Raw genomic sequence first — 17,725 nt, forward strand, 5'->3', positions numbered from 1 at the left:
CGGGGCCACACAGGCCCCGGTGTCCCCGTGTCCGGGCGGGTGCGAGAACCAGGGAGGCAGGACTGGGCACTTTCTGAAGAAACCGGCAGTTAAGCCCAAACTGAGATGAAATGTGGCCTCGGGCAGCACCTCAGACAGTCTCAGGGCCTTAGTGCTCCAGATACGTGAACTAGGGGAAACAAAGTCTGGCTGGGCGGGAGCACTGGGGCCCGAGCAGCAGCCCCGCCCTGCAGGCCCCACGCTCACCTCGCTGCCTGTTGAACTGGCGGCCTCGGACGCCGGGCCTCAACGTGGTCTGGAGCCGGACACGCCGGAAGGGCTTGGGCTGACTGCTGCTGGGGTCTATGGGCAGAGAGAGGGCGTCAGGCCGCGGGGCCTCGGGACACACACACAGAGACACACACACACACACACACATCGCACATAGACACACAGACACACCAACACACACACAGACACACACACACCACACACACATAGACATACAGACACAGACACACACAAACACACAGACACACCACACACACACAAACATGCGCAGACACACACCCTATCTCTTCTGAGCAGCAGGTCTCGGTCATGGGCTTACGGCCGCCCATGACCTCGTCCTGCTGCTGTCCTGGCCGTCCCCAGCACCTGGCGGTTTGGGCCGTGAGCATCTTGGCCTCCGTCCGCAGTGCTCGCGCCCTCAGCCCTCCCGACGCCACAGGCTCAGGGCCGGGGGTCTGGGTCTGCCGCCCCCCCCCCCCCCCAGCCACACTCAGCTCCCGTCACTCGTCTCCTGCACGGGAGCCAGCAGGACGGCCCAAGGGGCAGCGCACGTGCCCACCCAGGAGGCTCAGACTCGCACCCCAGCCGCACACCTGCGCCCGAGCAGCACTGGGCCCGGCCCTTGCCCGCCCTTCATGGAGCCACACAGAGGCCACTGTGGGGCTAACCAAGCTTCCTGTGTGTGTATGTGCGTGTATGTGCATGCGCAGGTACGAGGGTGTGTGTTAGTGTGTGTATAGCGTGTGTGAGTGTGTGCATGTAGGAGGGTGTGTGTCATGTGAGGGTGCATGAGTGAGTGTATGTATGAATGCCGGTGTGAGTGTATGTATGAATGCCGGTGTGTGTGTGCACATGCCCACGTATGAGGGTTGTGTATGAGTGCATGTGTGTATGTGTGTGTGTGTGTGTGTCCCCAGCCCACCACCGAGAGGCCCTGGCAGTGCGGGCGGCAGGGCCGGGCCCGAGACTCACCCACGGAGGAGCTGGACGGGGGGTCCTGGCTGGTGGAGGGCAGGTCGGCCTCGTCGGAGGCGGGCGCGGGCTCCTCCTCCTGCTGGCTGTCCATCTCCAGGCCGGCCTCGGAGCTCAGCCTGCGGGCGGAGACGGGACCGTCCCCGGCCGTCCTGGGCTGACCGGGACCCGCGTCTCCCCCAGCGGGCCGGGCCCAGTCTCCCCCCGTCCACCCCGGCCCTGGGACCCGCCCGACTGACCCCTCGGACTCGGCCTCCACGAAGACCTCGTCGCCGTCGTCGCCGGCCGGGCTCTCGTGGCTGGAGGACAGGGGCCCGGTGGACGTGGTCACCATGGGCACGGACTGGGAGGCGGGCTCGGAGGCGTCGGCACTCTCGGCAAACACGCTCACTGCAGGGGGAGAGAGAGGCAGTGCCGGCCTGCCCCGCCCGCCCGCCCTCTGCCCTCTGCTCCCGAGCCCGCGTCCGGGCTGTACCCACCTGGGGCTGCCGCCTGCAGGGGCGTGGTGGGGACGCTGCGGCCGCCGGACTCCTCCTCGTGGGCCAGGAAGAGGGGCGTCTCGTACATGCCCAGACCTGGGGCGGGCGGGGCGGGGGTCAGTGCGCGGCCGGGGCCCGGGGAGGACGCGACGCCCCAGCAGAGGCCCCAGGGCCAGACGCCAGCTCCAGGGCTCGGCCACGGCGCCACCTTCTGGACGGGCCGGGCACAGCCACTAAGGCTCAACCCGGGAGGGGCAGGGGAGAGAGGAAACCCGGGCACCCGACGTCCTCCCCTGCCCCTCCCAGGAGAGCGGGCCGGGGTGGGCCAGGGCCCAGGACAGCGGCAGGGCCCTCAGGAACCAGACTTGATGGCCAAAGCAGGAGGACGCGCGGTCAGGGGGGCAGGAGGAAGAGGCGCAGGCGCACACCCGCGCTCAGGGCACAGGCCGGCGGGAGGAAAAGCCCCCGGGACGCGCTCGGCACCGACCTCCCTGCGACGCGAGCTGGCCCAGGTCCGAGTGGCTGGAGCTCGTCTGCGGCATGTCCTCGGGCGGCCCGAACCGGAATCGAGGGACACCGGCCACTTGCGGGGAACTAGACGGGAGAAGGAGCCACGATGTGACTCCAAGGCCCTGAGCCGGGGGCGGGAGGGGCGAGGGGAGCCAGGACACGCGTGGACGGAGGGAACGTCCTCCCTCCCATGTCCTCGTCAGCCTGAGGCCGAGCTCTGGGGGGCCGGGAACGGCCATCGGGGGTCCCAGGGAGGAGGGGACGGTGGGCTTCATGCCTCCAGGGCCACCAGGCCCGCCATGGGGAGCCCACCCCCCCTCACCCGCCCCGCTGGCGAGCAGGGGAGAGACCAGGGAAGCGAGTCGGCCCCGGACTCACTGGATGGCCTCGGCGAATCCGTCCGTGCGGTGAGGGACCACCAGCGTCGGGGTGCTAGGGACGGTCCTGTCCTCGTCGTCAAAGAAGTGCTGCTGCTAAGAGAAGCCAGAGAGCAGGGGCTGAGCGGTCGCAGGGAGAGGGCGCGCGGGCGGGCCACACCCCACGGGGCGCCTACCACACCGCCGAGGCCCGGGGTCAGCTGGAGCCCGCGTCCCACAGACTGCCGGCGAGTCATCTGGATCCTCTGGGCAACAGAGACACGGCCGCGTTAGGGAGTCGGGCAGCAGGACACGCACACACGCAAGCACACACATCACACGTTCATACACACGAGCACACACGCATACACACACGCACACGCTCACACCACACACATGCACACCCCCCAAGGCTCCTTATGAAATACACACACACACACACACACACACACACACACACCCAGGCTCTTTATGAAATGCACCCCCCCCCCAAGGCTCCTTATAAAATGCACACACACACACACACACACACACACGCACGCACGCTCCTTATGAAATGCCCCGCTGGGGAGAGGAAGGTGGGAGAGGCCGGTACCGAGCCCGTCTGCTTCCCGGGGGTGTCGTACCTGGACGGGGGGCCCCAGCTCCTGGGGGGGCGCATGGATGGTGAGGCGGGGGGGCAGCGGGTGCGGCGGCCGGCGGGGAGACGGGGGGGCGCGGGGCGCCTGCCTCTCTGAGGCGGAGGACGGCTGTTGCTCTCGGGGCATGTCCTGGGCGAAGGCCGCCTCGGGGGAGGCCCCGTCACCTGCGGGGGACGAGAAGCCCAGGGTGACCCGTGGGTGGACGGCAGAGGGTCAGCCCGGAACGTGACGAGTGGCCCCGGCCTTACACCCTCGGGGCTGACCCCACAGCCCCCGAGTCCTGAGTGCAGAGCCCGAGCATCGCCGGCGTGACGAGGCAGGAAACAAGAACCACCCAACAGAAGAGACCGGGAGCCAACACCTGCCCGGGGCAGCCGAGAGACCTCAGCCCGGCTGGGCTGGCCGGAGCCACGTGGCACAGCTGGGGTGGGGGGCTGGTGCCCGGGACGCGGGCACACGCACGGGGGGGCCTCACCACAGTGCTGGGAGTCGGCTGCCCGCTGGCCGCTCTCGCCGCCGCCCAGGCTCTCCTCCGTCTCCGTGCCGGGGTCCGTGCCGCCTCCGCCCTGCGGGGACAGAGGGTCAGCACAGAGACCCTTACGGAGCCCTGGCCGACAGTGCTCGGGGCACGCGGCCGACCCGGGTTCGATTCCCAGCACCCCCAGGGCCCCCCAAGCACCGCCAGGAGTGATTCCCGAGCACAGAGCCGGGAGCCAGCCCTGAGCACCGCTGGGCGTGGCCCTGAGAACCGCTCACCTCGGCGTCGTCGGCCTCGTAGCCATCGTTGCCATCGGCACTGCCTGTGCCCTCGTTGCTGTCCTCCCCCTCGTCGCCCATCCCCGTGTCGTCCTCATCATCATCCTCCTCCTCCTCGTCCTCCTCGTAGTCCTGGGAGGGAGCCCGAGGGTGAGCAGGGCAGGCCGGGGCAGCTGCGCCCGGAGACACACCCGGGACTCAGGGTCTCGGGCGAGAAGCCCCCAATGGGACCCCGAGCCAAGGGTGAGTGCAGGGTCAGGCGGCAGGACAGCCTGGGTCCAGGCCTCCGGGGAGACTCGCTTCCCCGGGCGCACGCGACTCTCAGGAACCCCCAGACACCAGGACACGCAGTGGGGACAGCCGTGTGCCTGCCTCGCACCCCGTCCACCCCGGGCTGACCCGGCACCACAGACGCCCAGATGCCCCCTAGGCCCACCAGGAGGGACCCCCGGGCACAGAAGCAGGAGTCGGCCCTGAGCACTGCTGGGGTGGCCCCAAGCCCAAGATAAACAGGAAAAGTTTCATTAATTCAACACATCCCCGAGTACAGGATTCATCAGAAAACAGACGAAACAACCAGTGTCTCGGAACCGCCTGCCTGATGCTCAACCTCTAACTCGAGGTCAGCCCGGCAGTGCCCGGGGGAACCCACGGCTCTGGCCAGTCAGGGCAGCCGGGCCTTCCGAGGCGTCTGCACCATCTGTGTCCCCTGCCCGGTACTCCGAATACCCAGCGCTGGTTCTGGGGCAACAGAGACGGCACACGGCCTGCTCACACCAGGAGGGAATCAGAATTTCCCCCTCCCTGGCGAGCCCCGCCGCCCGACCCCGGACGTGCCTCGTGCTCCCCATCGTTGTCGTCGTCCTCCTCCTCCTCGTCGTCGCTGTCGATGACGATGACGTCGTCGCCCCGGCCCTGGCCGTCCTGGGCCGCCGCCTGCTGGTCAGGCTGCAGGGGCCCCAGGTCCCCGCGCAAGGACTGGGGGGTCTCCTCGCCGACCTCCATGGGCGGGTACTCGCCCTGCGCCACGCCCTGCAGCACAGAGCAGCGCGCCCTCAGCCACCCTCGGGGAACTGGGGCGGGTCCTGTGCCCGTGTGCCCGGCCTGGGCGACCGCAGGGCCCTTCATGCCGGGGACCGTCAGTTCGCCCCACAGGCTGCCGGGGACCTCGAGGACTCCTCCGAGGACGGGGAGGGGCCCGGGCAAGTGTGTGGAGTGAGAGCAGACGGAGCCCTGGCCACGGCAGGCTGGCCCGCCCCCGCACCTCGCCCAGGGAGTCCTGTGAGTCCTGCGTGTAGCCCTGCGTCTCGGCCTCGCCGTCCGTGCTCTCCTCCGCCATGGCCTCCTCCTGCAGCAGACACAGCCTGGCGTCACCGGGCCCCGGGGACCCCGAGGAAAGGCGGCCTCGGCCCTGCAGAGCCCACGGGCCCACAAGCCCCCTCACTCCCTAGCCAGACGCCCACTCGGAAGGGACGCAAACCCTCCCTCTCTGTGGCTCTGGGCTCCAGTGGGGGCTGCCCCGGACACCTGCAGCACGGGCCCTGCCCGCCCCCCGCCCAGCTACCCCCAGGCGAGGACGAGAGGTCGCGAGGGACGACCAGGAGGACGGGTCCTGCCCCTCGCACCTCGGCGCCCACGGGGGTGACGCTCTTCAGCCTCTTGGAGAGGGGCATCTCCACGGCATCGTCCGAGAGCTGGTCGGATGGCTCGACGACACTGTCCTCCTCCTCCTCACGCACGCGCTTGGGCAGGGACGAGCTCGGGGTGGCTGAAACTGCGAACCAGGCCATCAGCGCCCTGAGGGGAGCTGAGGGTCCCGACTAAACACCTTCTTCCCGGGCAAAAGGAATCGTACATAACTGGGGGCCGGAGTGACAGCACACGGGGAGGGCACTGGCCTGGCACGTGGCCGACCCGGGTTCGATCCCCGGCATCCCACAGGGTCCCCCGAGCACCGCCAGGAGTGATCCCTGAGTGCAGAGCCAGGAGTCAGCCCTGAGCATCGCCGGGTGGGACCCACCCCCCAAAAAAAAGCAAAAGAAATTAACCGGATGGATCGACACGAGGCGTGAGCACACACCGACCGACGTTCTGGAGTAACACTTGGGCCCCAGCAACCGCCGGCTCCAAAGGCCCAGTCACGCCTGCGAGTCGGTTCTGTCCCAAGACCTCCCAGGGCAGCTACCGACAGGTCAGGGCCCATCGCTGAGTCATAGGGGAGTCCTGGGTCAGCTGGGAATAGTGACGTCGTCCGTGTCCCTCCGCAAGCCGTGCCAGGGGCCACGGACGGCCACAAGTGCTGCCCCCTCGGCACCCCTCCTGATCTCTGTCGGAGCCCCGCCCACCTGTGCCCACCCTGCACCTCACCGGTGCCAAACACGGCCGTGGAGGTGGACGGGCGCTCGACCGGGGAGCTCTGCACGGCCTCCAGCACGCCGGCGGGTAGCTCCTGGCCGGCGGGTTCCGAGGGCGGGAGGCTCTGCTGGGTGGGCTGCACGAAGGCGGTGGCCTGGCTCTGCTGCACGGCCAGCAGGGGCTGCGACAGTGACGGCTGCACGTTGGGGCTGGTGGAGCGCACGGAGCCGCTGGCGCTCCCGAACACGGGCACATGCTCCACGGGCCCCTCCGCCTGCAGGGCTGCAAGGGACGGTGCCTTAGGACAGCTGGAGGGGGGAGGAGCCAGCCTCACACACAGCCAACCCGGGCTGGGACCCTAACTCTGGGATGCCGACATCCTGCAGGACCCCCTGAGCACTGCTGGGGGAGAGCACAGAGCCAGGGGTCAGCCTTGAGCACTGAGCCAGGAGTCAGCCCTGAGGGCTGCTGGGGTGGCCCCAGGCCAAGAACAGGCGCAGGAGGCCTGTGAGCGGGGCGGGGGTGGGGGTGCCCCGTGTCCTGGGGTGTGTTCAGGGGACCATGGGGAGGAGCCCCCACCCCCGTCCCCGCCCACCTTCCTGGGACTCGGCCTGCGTGGTGGGCATCACGGTGGCCGTGGGCGTGGTGGTCGGGGCGGTGACCGTGGCCGGCGTGACCATGGGCCGGATGCTGGCCCGCGGGGTGGACTTGTTCCCGGCCATGGCCGCGGCGGTCACCTTGCTGGGCGTGGACACGACGGGCGTGGGCTTGATGTTGGCCGTGGGCGGGTCCGAGGTGCTGGTGCTGCCCGGGGAGAGAGACCGCGGCATGGACCCTGGTGCCGCCCGCCGGGGCCCAGCGCCCACTGGCCCGTCCAGTCCCCCGGGCACGACCCGCCAGGCGGCCCCGAGCCCCCGCAGCCCGCCCGGCACTCACGTGCCCCTCTCGCCTGAGGCGGGCGTCGTCTTCAGGGTGATCTGCCGCTGCTGCTCAGGCGCCTGCAGCCAGGGACACACAGGGACGCGCCGGTGACCTCGTGGCCTGTCTGTCTGTCCGTCTGCCTCCCGCCCACCCCAAGGCTCTCACAGGGTCTGTCTATCCGTCACCACGACAGGCTCCCGTGGTGCCCGGTCCCAGAGGCCTGTCTGTCTGACTCCAGTGGACTCCCCGCGTCCGGCCCCTGTCCATCCGTCCGTCTGCCCGCCCACCCGCCCGTCACCTTGCTGGGCGGCTCCTGCGGCTCGTCTCGCTGCTCCAGGTGCCGCTCCTGCTGCTCGCGCAGCTCGCGCTCCAGCCGGCTGATTCGGCCCTCGTACTGGGACTTGAGGGCCGTCATGCGCACCTCCAGCTCGTCCTTCTGCTGCTCCAGGGCCCCGGCCCGCTGCTTCAGCTCCTCGGCCTCCTTCGTCAGCTGCTCCTTCACGCCTGCCTCGGGGAGGCAGCCCGTCACGGCCCGCGCCAACAGCATTGACAGCCCGCCCGCCCGCCCACACGGCCCCTGCACCCACCGGCCAGGTGTGCGATCTTGGACTTGGCGGCCACGATGGCCTTGCGCGTCTTCTCCTCCTTCTCGGTGATCTGCTGGCGCAGCTGCTCCTCCTGCGTGGCCCGGTCCTGCAGCTCGGCCTGCAGCCGGCCCGCCTGCTCCTGGGCGCCCCGCAGCTCCGCCTCCTTCTCGGACAGCGCCTGGGGGTGGGGGGGGCAGAGCCCAGGGCAGCAACCGGTACCCGCACAGCTGGTGGGGGTCCACACGCACGCATGTGCATGCACACGCCATACACACACTTGGTCATGTGCAATGGCCAACACCCACACCCACACACACCCCCCGGGCTGTGTGCGAGTCCCAACACCCCGGGAGGAGACGGGGGGGGGGGGGGGGGGGAGAACAGCCTTTCACGTCAGCCCCCGACAATCCCGGGCAGGACGCAGCCCCGTACCTTCTGCAGACTCTCCACCTGGCTCTCGAGTGACTTGCACTTGGTCTCGGCCTGGGCCAGCGTCTCCCTGAGCTCCTGCAGCTCCTGGGCCGAGGCCTGGTGCTCCTGCTGGGCCCCAGGACCCTGCGCCGACGTCTCCAGGGCCTGGGGCGAGAGCAGACGGTCAGCACCACCCCCGGCCCCCGCAGGCCTCGCTGAGGACGTGGCATGTCAAAGAAACACTTCACAGCAATAACCAGGTTCCAGAATAACGAATAGAGGGGGAGAAAGCCAGCTGAGAAAGAACACATTTCTCTGAAAAAAAAAGCCAAGAGGGTAAAGAAAAACACACCTGTGTGCTAACAGTGGCCGCCTTAAGGGCTGAGAACCTGGAACTTTGAAAACGTGTTTCTAACACCACACGCCGCACGGTGACACCAGTACGTAAGCTTCTGACATCTGGGAAACCCACACCAAGAACTCCAGTTCCAAATACAACTTGGATTAAAGATCCTGAGAAGGTGACTAACAGTGACGACGCCAACCCACGACAGGGCTGGGGGTGACAGAGGAGGGGTCGGGGCAAGGCTTGTGTCCACCGGGCCTCAGGCCCAGGGTGAGAACTGTAAGGAACACACACACACAGATATATGTATGCACACACACGCAGACATACGTGCACACACACGCAGATGTACATATGCACATATACACAGGTATACACATGCACACACAGACACACATATGCACGGACACCTACACACAGATGCATGTACAGACACACATGTGCAGACACACATGTGCACAGATACACACACATACTCTCAGAGGTGTGTGTGTGTGTGTAGCAGATGGACAGCTCCAAGGGCTGCCCGGTCCCCCCAGTACCGCCAGGCGTGTCCCCAAAACATCAGTCAAACCCCACTCTCTAACAAAACCTCACGTGCAAAGGCTTAATAGTTCAACCCAGAAAGTGGAGATGCCTAGCATTCATTCATAAGGCAAAGCTTACTACGAAAACATCAGGATCGTATAGACGTGTGAATTGTGAATACGTCGCATGATGTAAAATCACAGGAACTGTATTTTGGAAGGAAATTGCCTTGAAATACCTTATCCTGCTGAGCTTTAAGCTCTTCATACTGGGTTTTGTATCTTCGCCCGATTTTCTTGACTTGTGTAATGGTTTTGACTTTCTCTTGAATGTCAACTATCTTGGCGTCTAGGTCTTTTTGAATGGCTTCCTTTTCTGTTTTTACTTTATTTAAATCTTCCTTTAGACTCTGGATTAAGTTCTGGTTATTAGTCAAAGATGCATTTGACCTGGGCCAAATTAAAACGGGGTTAAAAAAAAAAAAAAGGTTAGAAACAGAATAAACACCAACATCTTAAGACACCAACCCAAACACCACCACCCTCCCCCACCCCTATTTCCAGGCAGAAGTCCTCGGCCTGAGTCTGCAGTGACCCCTGCGGCCTTGGACCCTCCGCACACACTCAGGGCAGGGCCGAGAGCCGACAGAGCGGTCACTCCCCACCCAGCACACGGAGGCCCACTGCTCGCCACAGGGGCACGAAAGCCCTCGTGACCTGCTCTGTTCTCGCGGGCGGGCTACCAGAGACGGCTGTGTCGGCCTTACTCAGCAGTCCTGGTGGCCCAGAACTGGGCTAGCCTCGGGCCCGGGCCCCGGGCGCGGCCGACGTCCCGCCCACCTGGCGATCTCGGCCTTGAGCCGCCCGATCTCCTCCGTGGACTGCTGGATGCGCTTCGTGTGCACCTCCTTCTCGGCCAGCAGCTTCCGGTGCTCCTCCGTGTCCGGGTCCTTCTGCTGGCTCAGCAGGTGCTGGGGGCAGAGGCAGCCGGTGCTGAGGACCCGCCCTCGGGGACGGGCAGGGCTAGCAAGTGGCGGAGGGGCCCAGGAGGGGCCCAGGAGGGACGACTGAGCCGGGTCAGGCACCCGGGAGGGACCCGCGAGCCCCAGGTCAGAAGGCGGGACTCAGCGGTCAGGCCTCCGTGCCAGGCGCACGTGGCTAAGCTGCAGGGTCACGTCCCCGCCCGGCAGGACAGTGGGCTCTGGGGCAGCTGCCAGCTGCCACCCCCGGGCGCCCACTCCCGAGGGGTCACGCCCAGCAGAGGAGGAAACTGCTCGGAAAGGCTCGACAGCCCACAGAGGCCCCCAGTTTCCAGGCACGAGTGATTTCAGAGGGGGAAACTGAGGCAGTGCCCCGAGGCTGGGCATCCTCCAGCAGCCCCCGAGGTTGATGGTCGAGAAGAGAACAAGAACGTCCTGTGATGACCCTGGGGAGAGCCAGGGCAGGACGAGTGGGGAGCTGGGTTCAGCCTCGTCGCCAGAGCACCCTCGGCTGCCAAGGAGTACTGGCTCGCCCCGCCTCACCCCTACTCTTACCCATCCAACCCAGCCCAGCCTTGGCTGCTAACGAATACCGACTCTCCCCACCTCACCCCTACTCTCACCCACCCAACCTGGCCCAGCCCCTGCTGCCGACAAGCACCGGCTCTCCCCGCCTCACCCCTACTCTCTCTCACCCACCCGACCTGGCTCAGCCCCTGCTGCCGACAAGCACCGGCTCTCCCCGCCTCACCCCTACTCTCTCTCACCCACCCGACCTGGCTCAGCCCCTGCTGCCGACAAGCACCAGATTTCCCCGCTTCACCCCTACTCTCAGCTGCCAACAAGCACCGGCTCTCCCCGCCTCACCCCTACTCTCACCCACCTGACTTAGCCCAGCCCCTGCTGCCAACAAGCACTGGTTCTCCCTGCCTCACCCCTACTCTCACCCACCCGACCCGGCCTAGCCCCTGCTACCGACAAGCACCGCTCTCCCCGCCTCCCCTACCCTCCCCCGCTGCCCGGCCCAGCTGCGCCCTGCAACTACCTGGTTCCGCGCCTTCCAGCGCTTGACGTCCTCCTCCAGCAGCTTCTTCTCGGCCTGCAGCATGCCGCTCTTCTCGCTCAGCTCGGCGTTGGCCTCTTGCAGGGGGAGGATGTCCAGCTCCAGCTTCCTGACCTGGGAGCACAGCGAGCCTCAGGGCCCCGCCCCGCCGGGAACGCCTGCGCCTGCCCGCTGGGACCTGCCGGGCGGGAGTGCTGACCTTGGCCTGCGTCTGCTGCAGCTCCTGCTCCAGCCGCTCCTTCTCCTCCCGGAGCATCTTGTTGGTCTCCATGACGACGGCCATGGTCTCCGTCTTCTTCATCAGCTCCTCGTGCTGCGCCATCGTCTTCGCCGTCACCTGCGGTCCCGGGCACAGACCCCGAGAGCTCAGGGCGGCCGCGCCCTCCCCAACCCTTCCGGACTCGCCCTCCCGCGGCACACGGCATCCGCGGCCAGAACAGCGGGGAGGGCGCTGGCCTGGCACGCAGCAGACTCAGGTTCGAACCCCTCATGCCATTGGGTCCCCCGAGCACCAGCAAGGGTGAGTCCCGAGTGCAGAGCCAGGGGTCAGCCCGAGCATCCTCTGCCCCCCGGGAAAGAAAAGTGTCAGCTTCCGAAACTCAAGTGTTCAGAGGCTCACGGACACTCTCTGGGCAACGCAGGCTAATCACATGCCACAAAAAAAGACCAACTGTGGCAGGTTTCTCCGCAGGTCACCCCAAACTCGCAACCCGTCCCTCTGACGGTGTCTTTGGAGGGTCATCCTGATGCTACCAGTAATGAGGCTGACTCCCGCCTGAGTGCTAGGGGCCGCCTCCCGCCCCAGTGCCCGGGCGGCACCTGCACTTTCTCCCTCTCGGCGCTGAGGCTCTCCTGCAGCTCCAGCAGCTCCCGTTCCAGCAGCTCCACCCGCTGCCGGTAGCGCAGACTCTCCACCTGCGCCACCTCGAACCGCGTCTCCGCGATCTCCTTCTCCCGGCGGATGAACCTGGGGGACGCAGGCTCTCAGGGGGGGCCTCGGGCCGCAGGGGGGCGCCCGGGGGAGGGGTGGGGAGCGGGGGGTTACCTGAGGATCTCCAGCACCTGCTCCTGGGACTTGCCCTCCTCGCTGAGTGGGACGCTGGCGGCGCCTGGCGCGCCCTCCCGAACGGCGGCCACCACCTTGTCGCTCAGCTTCTCGATCTGGTCGTGCAGCAGCCGGTTCTGCTTCTCCAGGTCCTCGCAGCGCGACGCGCTCTTGGACATCTCGTCCTGGGTGGGGGAGGCCCACGGCCCGTCCAGCTCTGCCCGTCCAGCTCTGCCCGGCCCCCTGCCCGCCCCCCCCCAGCCTGCCCGCCCCGGGCACCTTCAGCATGCGCTCGCGCTCCTCCCAGGAGGCCCTGCCCTCCAGCAGCTGGGACTCGGCCCTGCGGGCGCTCTCCTCCAGCTGCTGGCGGGCAGCCGCCACGCGGGACGCTTGCTCCTTGGCCGCCTGCAGGGCCTCCACGTCGGCTGCGTGCAGCATCAGCTCCCGCTCGTACTTGTTCTGCGCCTCTAGGGCCATCTTCGCCTGCGGGGAGGGAGGGTCAGGGCCGGGCAGGACGTCGGGGGCGCCACGCGCGCAGAGAGCCAGGACACGCCTGCCCCGGCCCCCGAAACCACGCTCGGGGATGTGGAGTCAGCGTGAGCCGGGCGCGTCTCTGCACACGCCTCCCCGCGTTGCCTCCGGCGCAAGCACGCTGCACGCACGACTGGCGATGACGTGCCACGCGACAGACGAGAGCAGGCCCCCCCCCCCCCGCACCCCGATTAACACAGCCGCCGTTTCAGGGCCAAGAGGCCCACGGGAACGTGCAGGTCAGCGCGGGGAGACGCTGCAGGGGTGAAGCGTGTGCCGAGACGGCAAGAACACGCTCACCCCGCGCCTGGCTCACACGTCCCCCGTCAGGGCAGCTGTGGCCCCGGCCCCCCCCCACGCGTCTCAGAGCCCAGCCCCGCCTGAGCCTCGCCTGCTCCTGGCAGTCGCGCCTGGCCTGCTGCTCGTTCCGCAGGGCGGTGCTGGCCCGCTGCAGGGCCTCCTGCACCTCGTTCTGCACAGCGGCCAGCGACTTCTTCAGCTCCGACAACTGGAAGCGCAGGAGAGACCAGAGTCACGGACAGACGGCGAGGTTCCCCTCACCCACGGCACGACTGTGGCGGCTCCCGGCCCAGACACAGTTGCCTCCAGCTGCGGGTAGAGGGGCCCGGGCTCCCGGCCCCGCGCACCTGCTGCTCCAAGCTCTCGACGGCCTTCCTCTTGTCGTCCTGGAGCTCCTGCTTCTCCTTCTCGACCTCCATCAGCTTCTTCTCCAGCTGCGTCTGGAACTCGGCCGACTCCTTTAGGCGCACCTCGATGTTCTTCTGCACCTCCTCCGTCACCTGCCCCGAGCAGGGCACGAATGTCACGGCCACTCTGGGGCAGCAGGGCCACTCTCCCCCGCGAAGCTGACACTGCCCCGGCCTCTGGGGCCACACGCCAACACAGGGGGTCTCTGCCCGGAGTCTGCGCCACAGGGGCACTTGGTACCTTCCCTCCGACACTGATCTCATGCACACAAGCCCCGGGCCAAGCGTGGGGCCGTGGAGCACCTGCCTGGCCCTAGTGAGACGAGTGCCAAGCCCAGTACCATGGGGCAGGGACGAAACAAAACCCCAGAATGCTGGGGGTGAAAGGAAAGTCAACACACAACCACCCGCGGCAAACTCGTGGCCGGAAACCCTCCACCCCAGCCCAACACGTCACCAAGGACGGCTGTGTGGGGGAAGGGAAGGTTCCACACCCGGCGGTGCTCAGGGATCAGTCCTGACGGTGCTCGGGGGACCCTATGGGATGCTGGGGATCGAACCGGGTCGGCCACACGGAAGGCCAAGGCCCTCTTAAGGGGGGACGGAATCGGCCGGGGGGGCCTCTGACAGACCTGCTTCTCCTTGTTGAGGGACCCCTCCAGGCTGGTCACCATGGCCCGATACTGCTCCACGGAGTTGGAGCTCGTGCGCAGCCGCTCCTTGAGGTCGTTCACCTGCTCCTCCGCCTGCCGGAGCTGGCCCAGGAGCTCGTCCACGTCGTCTCTGCTGCCGGCCTGACCTGCGGGTCAGGAGAAAGGCTGCACACAGGGGAACGCAGCACTCCTGGAGGGCCACTGCACTGCAGGACCACTCAGCATGCCCCAAAGTCTGTTTCAGCACAGAACCCAGTGCTCCCGAAAGCCCATTTCAATTCACAGTAACAGCAAACACAGAAGCCAAGCTACTTCTCCAAAATCTTCAAGTATTTAAAATATGCAGATACTAGGAAAATAACTGCAACACCCACTACCTGCACTTGGCTGAGAAATGACGTGAAATGACTAACTGGCGATTCATTATGTGTTGCTATAAAAAAATGGAACCCAATAGTTCAGCCTAATCCGTATTCTAAAACCCACAAAAGGAAAAGGGTGAGTGTAATTTCAAGCAGGCTACTGGATAACTGTACATCACACGTTATTACATATATACATACACAACTAATTTTTTCCGTCCTGTTTTCCGGGCCACAAACAGTATGACCGGACACTCGCTTAACGGGCACCCCGAGACAACCCACAGCAGGGAACAAGGAGGCCTTTACCACACCGGCTGATCAGAGGGGCGGGCTAGGCCAGCAGCCGGGGCCCTGGGGCAGGCTGAGGGGTCCCGGAGCCCGTCTCAGGGCATCACTGCAACTCCTCACGAGCTGGCTTCCCACCAAGCCACGCAGGCGCACACACAGCGGATGGCCCCGACCAGCTCGCTACGGGCTTCCCTGACAGCATGTTCCTAGCCCGGGATGGGGAAGTCCGTCCCCAGGGAGACAGGGCGGGCGCCTTTTAAGGACTCTGTGCCCCGAGCCCAAGCATCTCTAGAGTGCGTCCTGTAAATCAACGACGAAACCAGAGACACGTATAACAGATTTCTGTCACAGAAGGGCAGCACTTCTGGCCCTGTGCTCAGGGGTCACTCCTGGCAGTGCTCGCGGGTCCAGCCAGGGTTGGCAGGTGCACCCAAGGGCTGCCCTGCGGCTGGAGCCCGACGGCCCCTGACTCTCTGACCTCTAGGAGGAAAACCAGGCAGGAAGATTCTCGGGAGCCAACGGTGGCTGCCTCTGAGATGCCCCGTTCCCGCAGAGACACGCGCGGATGGGAGAATCCCTTCCCGCGCCCAGACACCACCGGGGACACGTCATCAAGCCTCCCTGGCAGCACCGGCAAACGCTCCCCAGGCAACCGCCAGAGTGCGGGAGCAAGAGCGGCCACCCACCCGACAGCTCCAGGAGCTGTAGCACTCGGCTCCCCCCTCCTGCCCCTCTGCCCGCTCCCCCTCCCGCCCTCACCTCTGCCTGCTCCCCTCCCACCCTCACCTCTGCCCGCTCCCCCTCCCGCCCTCACCTCTACCTGCTCCCTCCCATTCTCACCTCTGCCTGCTCCCCCTCCCACCTCACCTCTACCTGCTCCCCTCCCACCCTCACCTCTGCCTGCTCCCCCTCCTGCCCTCACCTCTACCTGCTCCCCCCCACTCTCACCTCTGCCCGCTCTCTGGGAGGACTGGGAGGCCAGCTGTGCCTCCAGGTTGCTCAGGTGCTGCTTCAGGGCTGCGGCCTCCTTCTGGGCGTTCTTCAGCAACTCTTTGGTGTTGAGGTGAAGGTTCGCCTCAGTGTCCAGCTGCCTCTTCGTATCCAAGAGCTGGACCTGGAAGGGACACCCCCTCCCTAAGCTCTGCCAGTCCACAGCTGGCCACGCACAGAGCCCGAGGCTGTGGTGGGAAGGGAGAGGCGGTGACCAGCCCGGCCAGACCCCGAGAGCACAGCCCCTGGGGGACCGAGGGCTCCTGGCCCGCGGGCGGCACTCACGTCCAGGTTCCGGGTGAGCATGTGCCTCTGCTCCAGCTCGTTCTCCAGCTTCTTCTTCAGGTGCGCGATTTCCTGCTCCAGCCGCTCGATCTGGCTGTTGAGCCGATGCTTCGTCTCCGTCTCCGAGCGCTCCAGGATGCCCTGAGGAAGGGCAGTGCCGGGGGACGGGAACATGTGGGCGTGTCTCAGACAGTTAAGGAGGGTGGGGAAGAAAAGGCGCCGCCATCAGACCCGATGGTGAAAAGGCTTAGAAACCAGATTTAGGGCTGGAGCAACAGCACAGCGGGGAGGAGTCGGCCTTGCACACAGCCAGCCGGGTTAACTCTTCCGCCCCTCTCAGAGAGCCCGGCAAGCTACCGAGAGGATCCCGCCCACACGGCAGAGCCTGGCAAGCTCCCCGTGGCATATTCGAGATGCCAAACACAGTCACAAGTCTCACCGTGGAGACGTGACTGGCGCCCGCTCGAGCCAATCAATGAGCAATGGGATGACAGTGATATGATGATACAATCATCCCAATCGACTGGCACAGCTGTAAATTGCCCGTCACACTGTTCTCCCCCACCCGCCCTCACCTCTGCCTTCTCTCTGGGAGGACTTATAGAATCATATAGTTTTACATAATTAAAAACGAATTGTAATTGCTTAAGGAATTTTGATGACATGAAGCACTGCGTCTAACTGAAAACCTCTCCCCAATGTGACATCTACATAGAACGTATTAAATACAGTTTTGCTGTAACAACATACGAAAGCCTAGATGCCCCCCCCCGCCATGTCCCTGGGTCACTGCCGTAGGGAACGACCCCGCGTCTACACGGCTGACGAGGGAGCGGCACCGAGGCCCTTGGCCCGCACGCACACCGCGAGGGTGCTGAAGGCAGAGCCCTCACCTGGATCGTCTGCAGGTTGGTCAGCAGCAGGTTCTGGCCCCGCTGCTCGGCCAGCAGAGACTCCCTCTGCTGGGACAGACGGACTTCGGACAGCTTGAACATCTCCTTCTCCTTCTTCAGATTCTCGGCTCTCACCTGAGGCCACACAGACAGAACAAAGCTGAAACGTAGTGTCGAGAACTGCGAGACCCTGTCATACCTCGCTGGACTTGCCGCTCACCTAAACAAACAGGTGAATGGGGCTGGAGGTGCTCGGGGGACCCTTTGGGATGCCGGGATTGAACCTGGGTTGGCCACGTGCAAAGACAGTGCCCTCCCCACTGAAATATACCTAAGTGGCTTTTCTTCCCTTTTTGGGTCACACCGGTGATGCACAGGGGTTCCTCCTGGCCCTGCGCTCAGGAGTCACTCCTGGCGATGCTCAGGGACTCTATGGGATGCTGGGTATTGAACCCAGGTCGGCCGCGTGCAAGGTAAACGCCCTCCCCGCTGTGCTAGTCCCTGGAACCCGGACTTTCTTTGTATTTTTCCCCCCCAATTAGGAAAGAGTGAGAGTGGGTGAAACAGATGTGGGAAAACCAGAAACTTACAAATTTCATCTGGAACAGAAGATCTGGAAGAAAATCTTAAAACCCAGTCAGCCCGGGGCTGGAGCGACAGCACAGCAGGGAGGGCGTTGGCCTTGCACGTGGCCAACCTGGGTTCAATCCCCGGCATCCTATAGGGTCCCCCAGGGGCTGAGGCAATAGCACAGCGGGTAGGGCATTTGCCTTGCATGTGGCCGACCCGGGTTC

The 17,725-nt window shown here is 65.5% G+C and overlaps 1 protein-coding gene across 5 annotated transcripts in view; it reads right to left on the reverse strand.

Moving 5' to 3' along the window:
* The window catches only part of TPR (translocated promoter region, nuclear basket protein), a 44,385-nt gene that overhangs the window by 10,892 nt on the left and 15,768 nt on the right, over positions 1–17,725 (reverse strand). For 2 of the 5 annotated variants that reach the window (XM_055120576.1, XM_055120579.1), the window contains exons 20-51: positions 16,932–17,066; positions 16,039–16,179; positions 15,712–15,877; positions 14,090–14,256; positions 13,398–13,550; positions 13,142–13,258; positions 12,499–12,702; positions 12,220–12,404; positions 11,994–12,141; positions 11,374–11,511; positions 11,157–11,288; positions 9,972–10,102; positions 9,371–9,581; positions 8,280–8,423; positions 7,848–8,025; positions 7,559–7,764; positions 7,276–7,337; positions 6,935–7,143; positions 6,352–6,621; positions 5,610–5,758; positions 5,249–5,332; positions 4,822–5,016; positions 3,985–4,116; positions 3,704–3,794; positions 3,214–3,392; positions 2,785–2,853; positions 2,610–2,704; positions 2,209–2,315; positions 1,722–1,817; positions 1,482–1,632; positions 1,243–1,361; positions 247–342 (exon numbers count right to left, since the gene is read on the reverse strand). In XM_055120576.1, the coding sequence (XP_054976551.1) occupies positions 247–342; positions 1,243–1,361; positions 1,482–1,632; positions 1,722–1,817; positions 2,209–2,315; positions 2,610–2,704; positions 2,785–2,853; positions 3,214–3,392; positions 3,704–3,794; positions 3,985–4,116; positions 4,822–5,016; positions 5,249–5,332; positions 5,610–5,758; positions 6,352–6,621; positions 6,935–7,143; positions 7,276–7,337; positions 7,559–7,764; positions 7,848–8,025; positions 8,280–8,423; positions 9,371–9,581; positions 9,972–10,102; positions 11,157–11,288; positions 11,374–11,511; positions 11,994–12,141; positions 12,220–12,404; positions 12,499–12,702; positions 13,142–13,258; positions 13,398–13,550; positions 14,090–14,256; positions 15,712–15,877; positions 16,039–16,179; positions 16,932–17,066 (4,660 nt within the window). Of the gene's footprint in view, positions 1–125; positions 170–246; positions 343–1,242; positions 1,362–1,481; positions 1,633–1,721; positions 1,818–2,208; positions 2,316–2,609; positions 2,705–2,784; positions 2,854–3,213; positions 3,393–3,703; positions 3,795–3,984; positions 4,117–4,821; positions 5,017–5,248; positions 5,333–5,609; positions 5,759–6,351; positions 6,622–6,934; positions 7,144–7,275; positions 7,338–7,558; positions 7,765–7,847; positions 8,026–8,279; positions 8,424–9,370; positions 9,582–9,971; positions 10,103–11,156; positions 11,289–11,373; positions 11,512–11,993; positions 12,142–12,219; positions 12,405–12,498; positions 12,703–13,141; positions 13,259–13,397; positions 13,551–14,089; positions 14,257–15,711; positions 15,878–16,038; positions 16,180–16,931; positions 17,067–17,725 lie in introns of those variants that run through there. The other 3 variants (XM_055120580.1, XM_055120578.1, XM_055120577.1) reach the window with 3 other exon arrangements.

This window comes from Sorex araneus, chromosome X (assembly GCF_027595985.1).
Source record: "Sorex araneus isolate mSorAra2 chromosome X, mSorAra2.pri, whole genome shotgun sequence".
Taxonomy (NCBI): domain Eukaryota; kingdom Metazoa; phylum Chordata; class Mammalia; order Eulipotyphla; family Soricidae; genus Sorex; species Sorex araneus.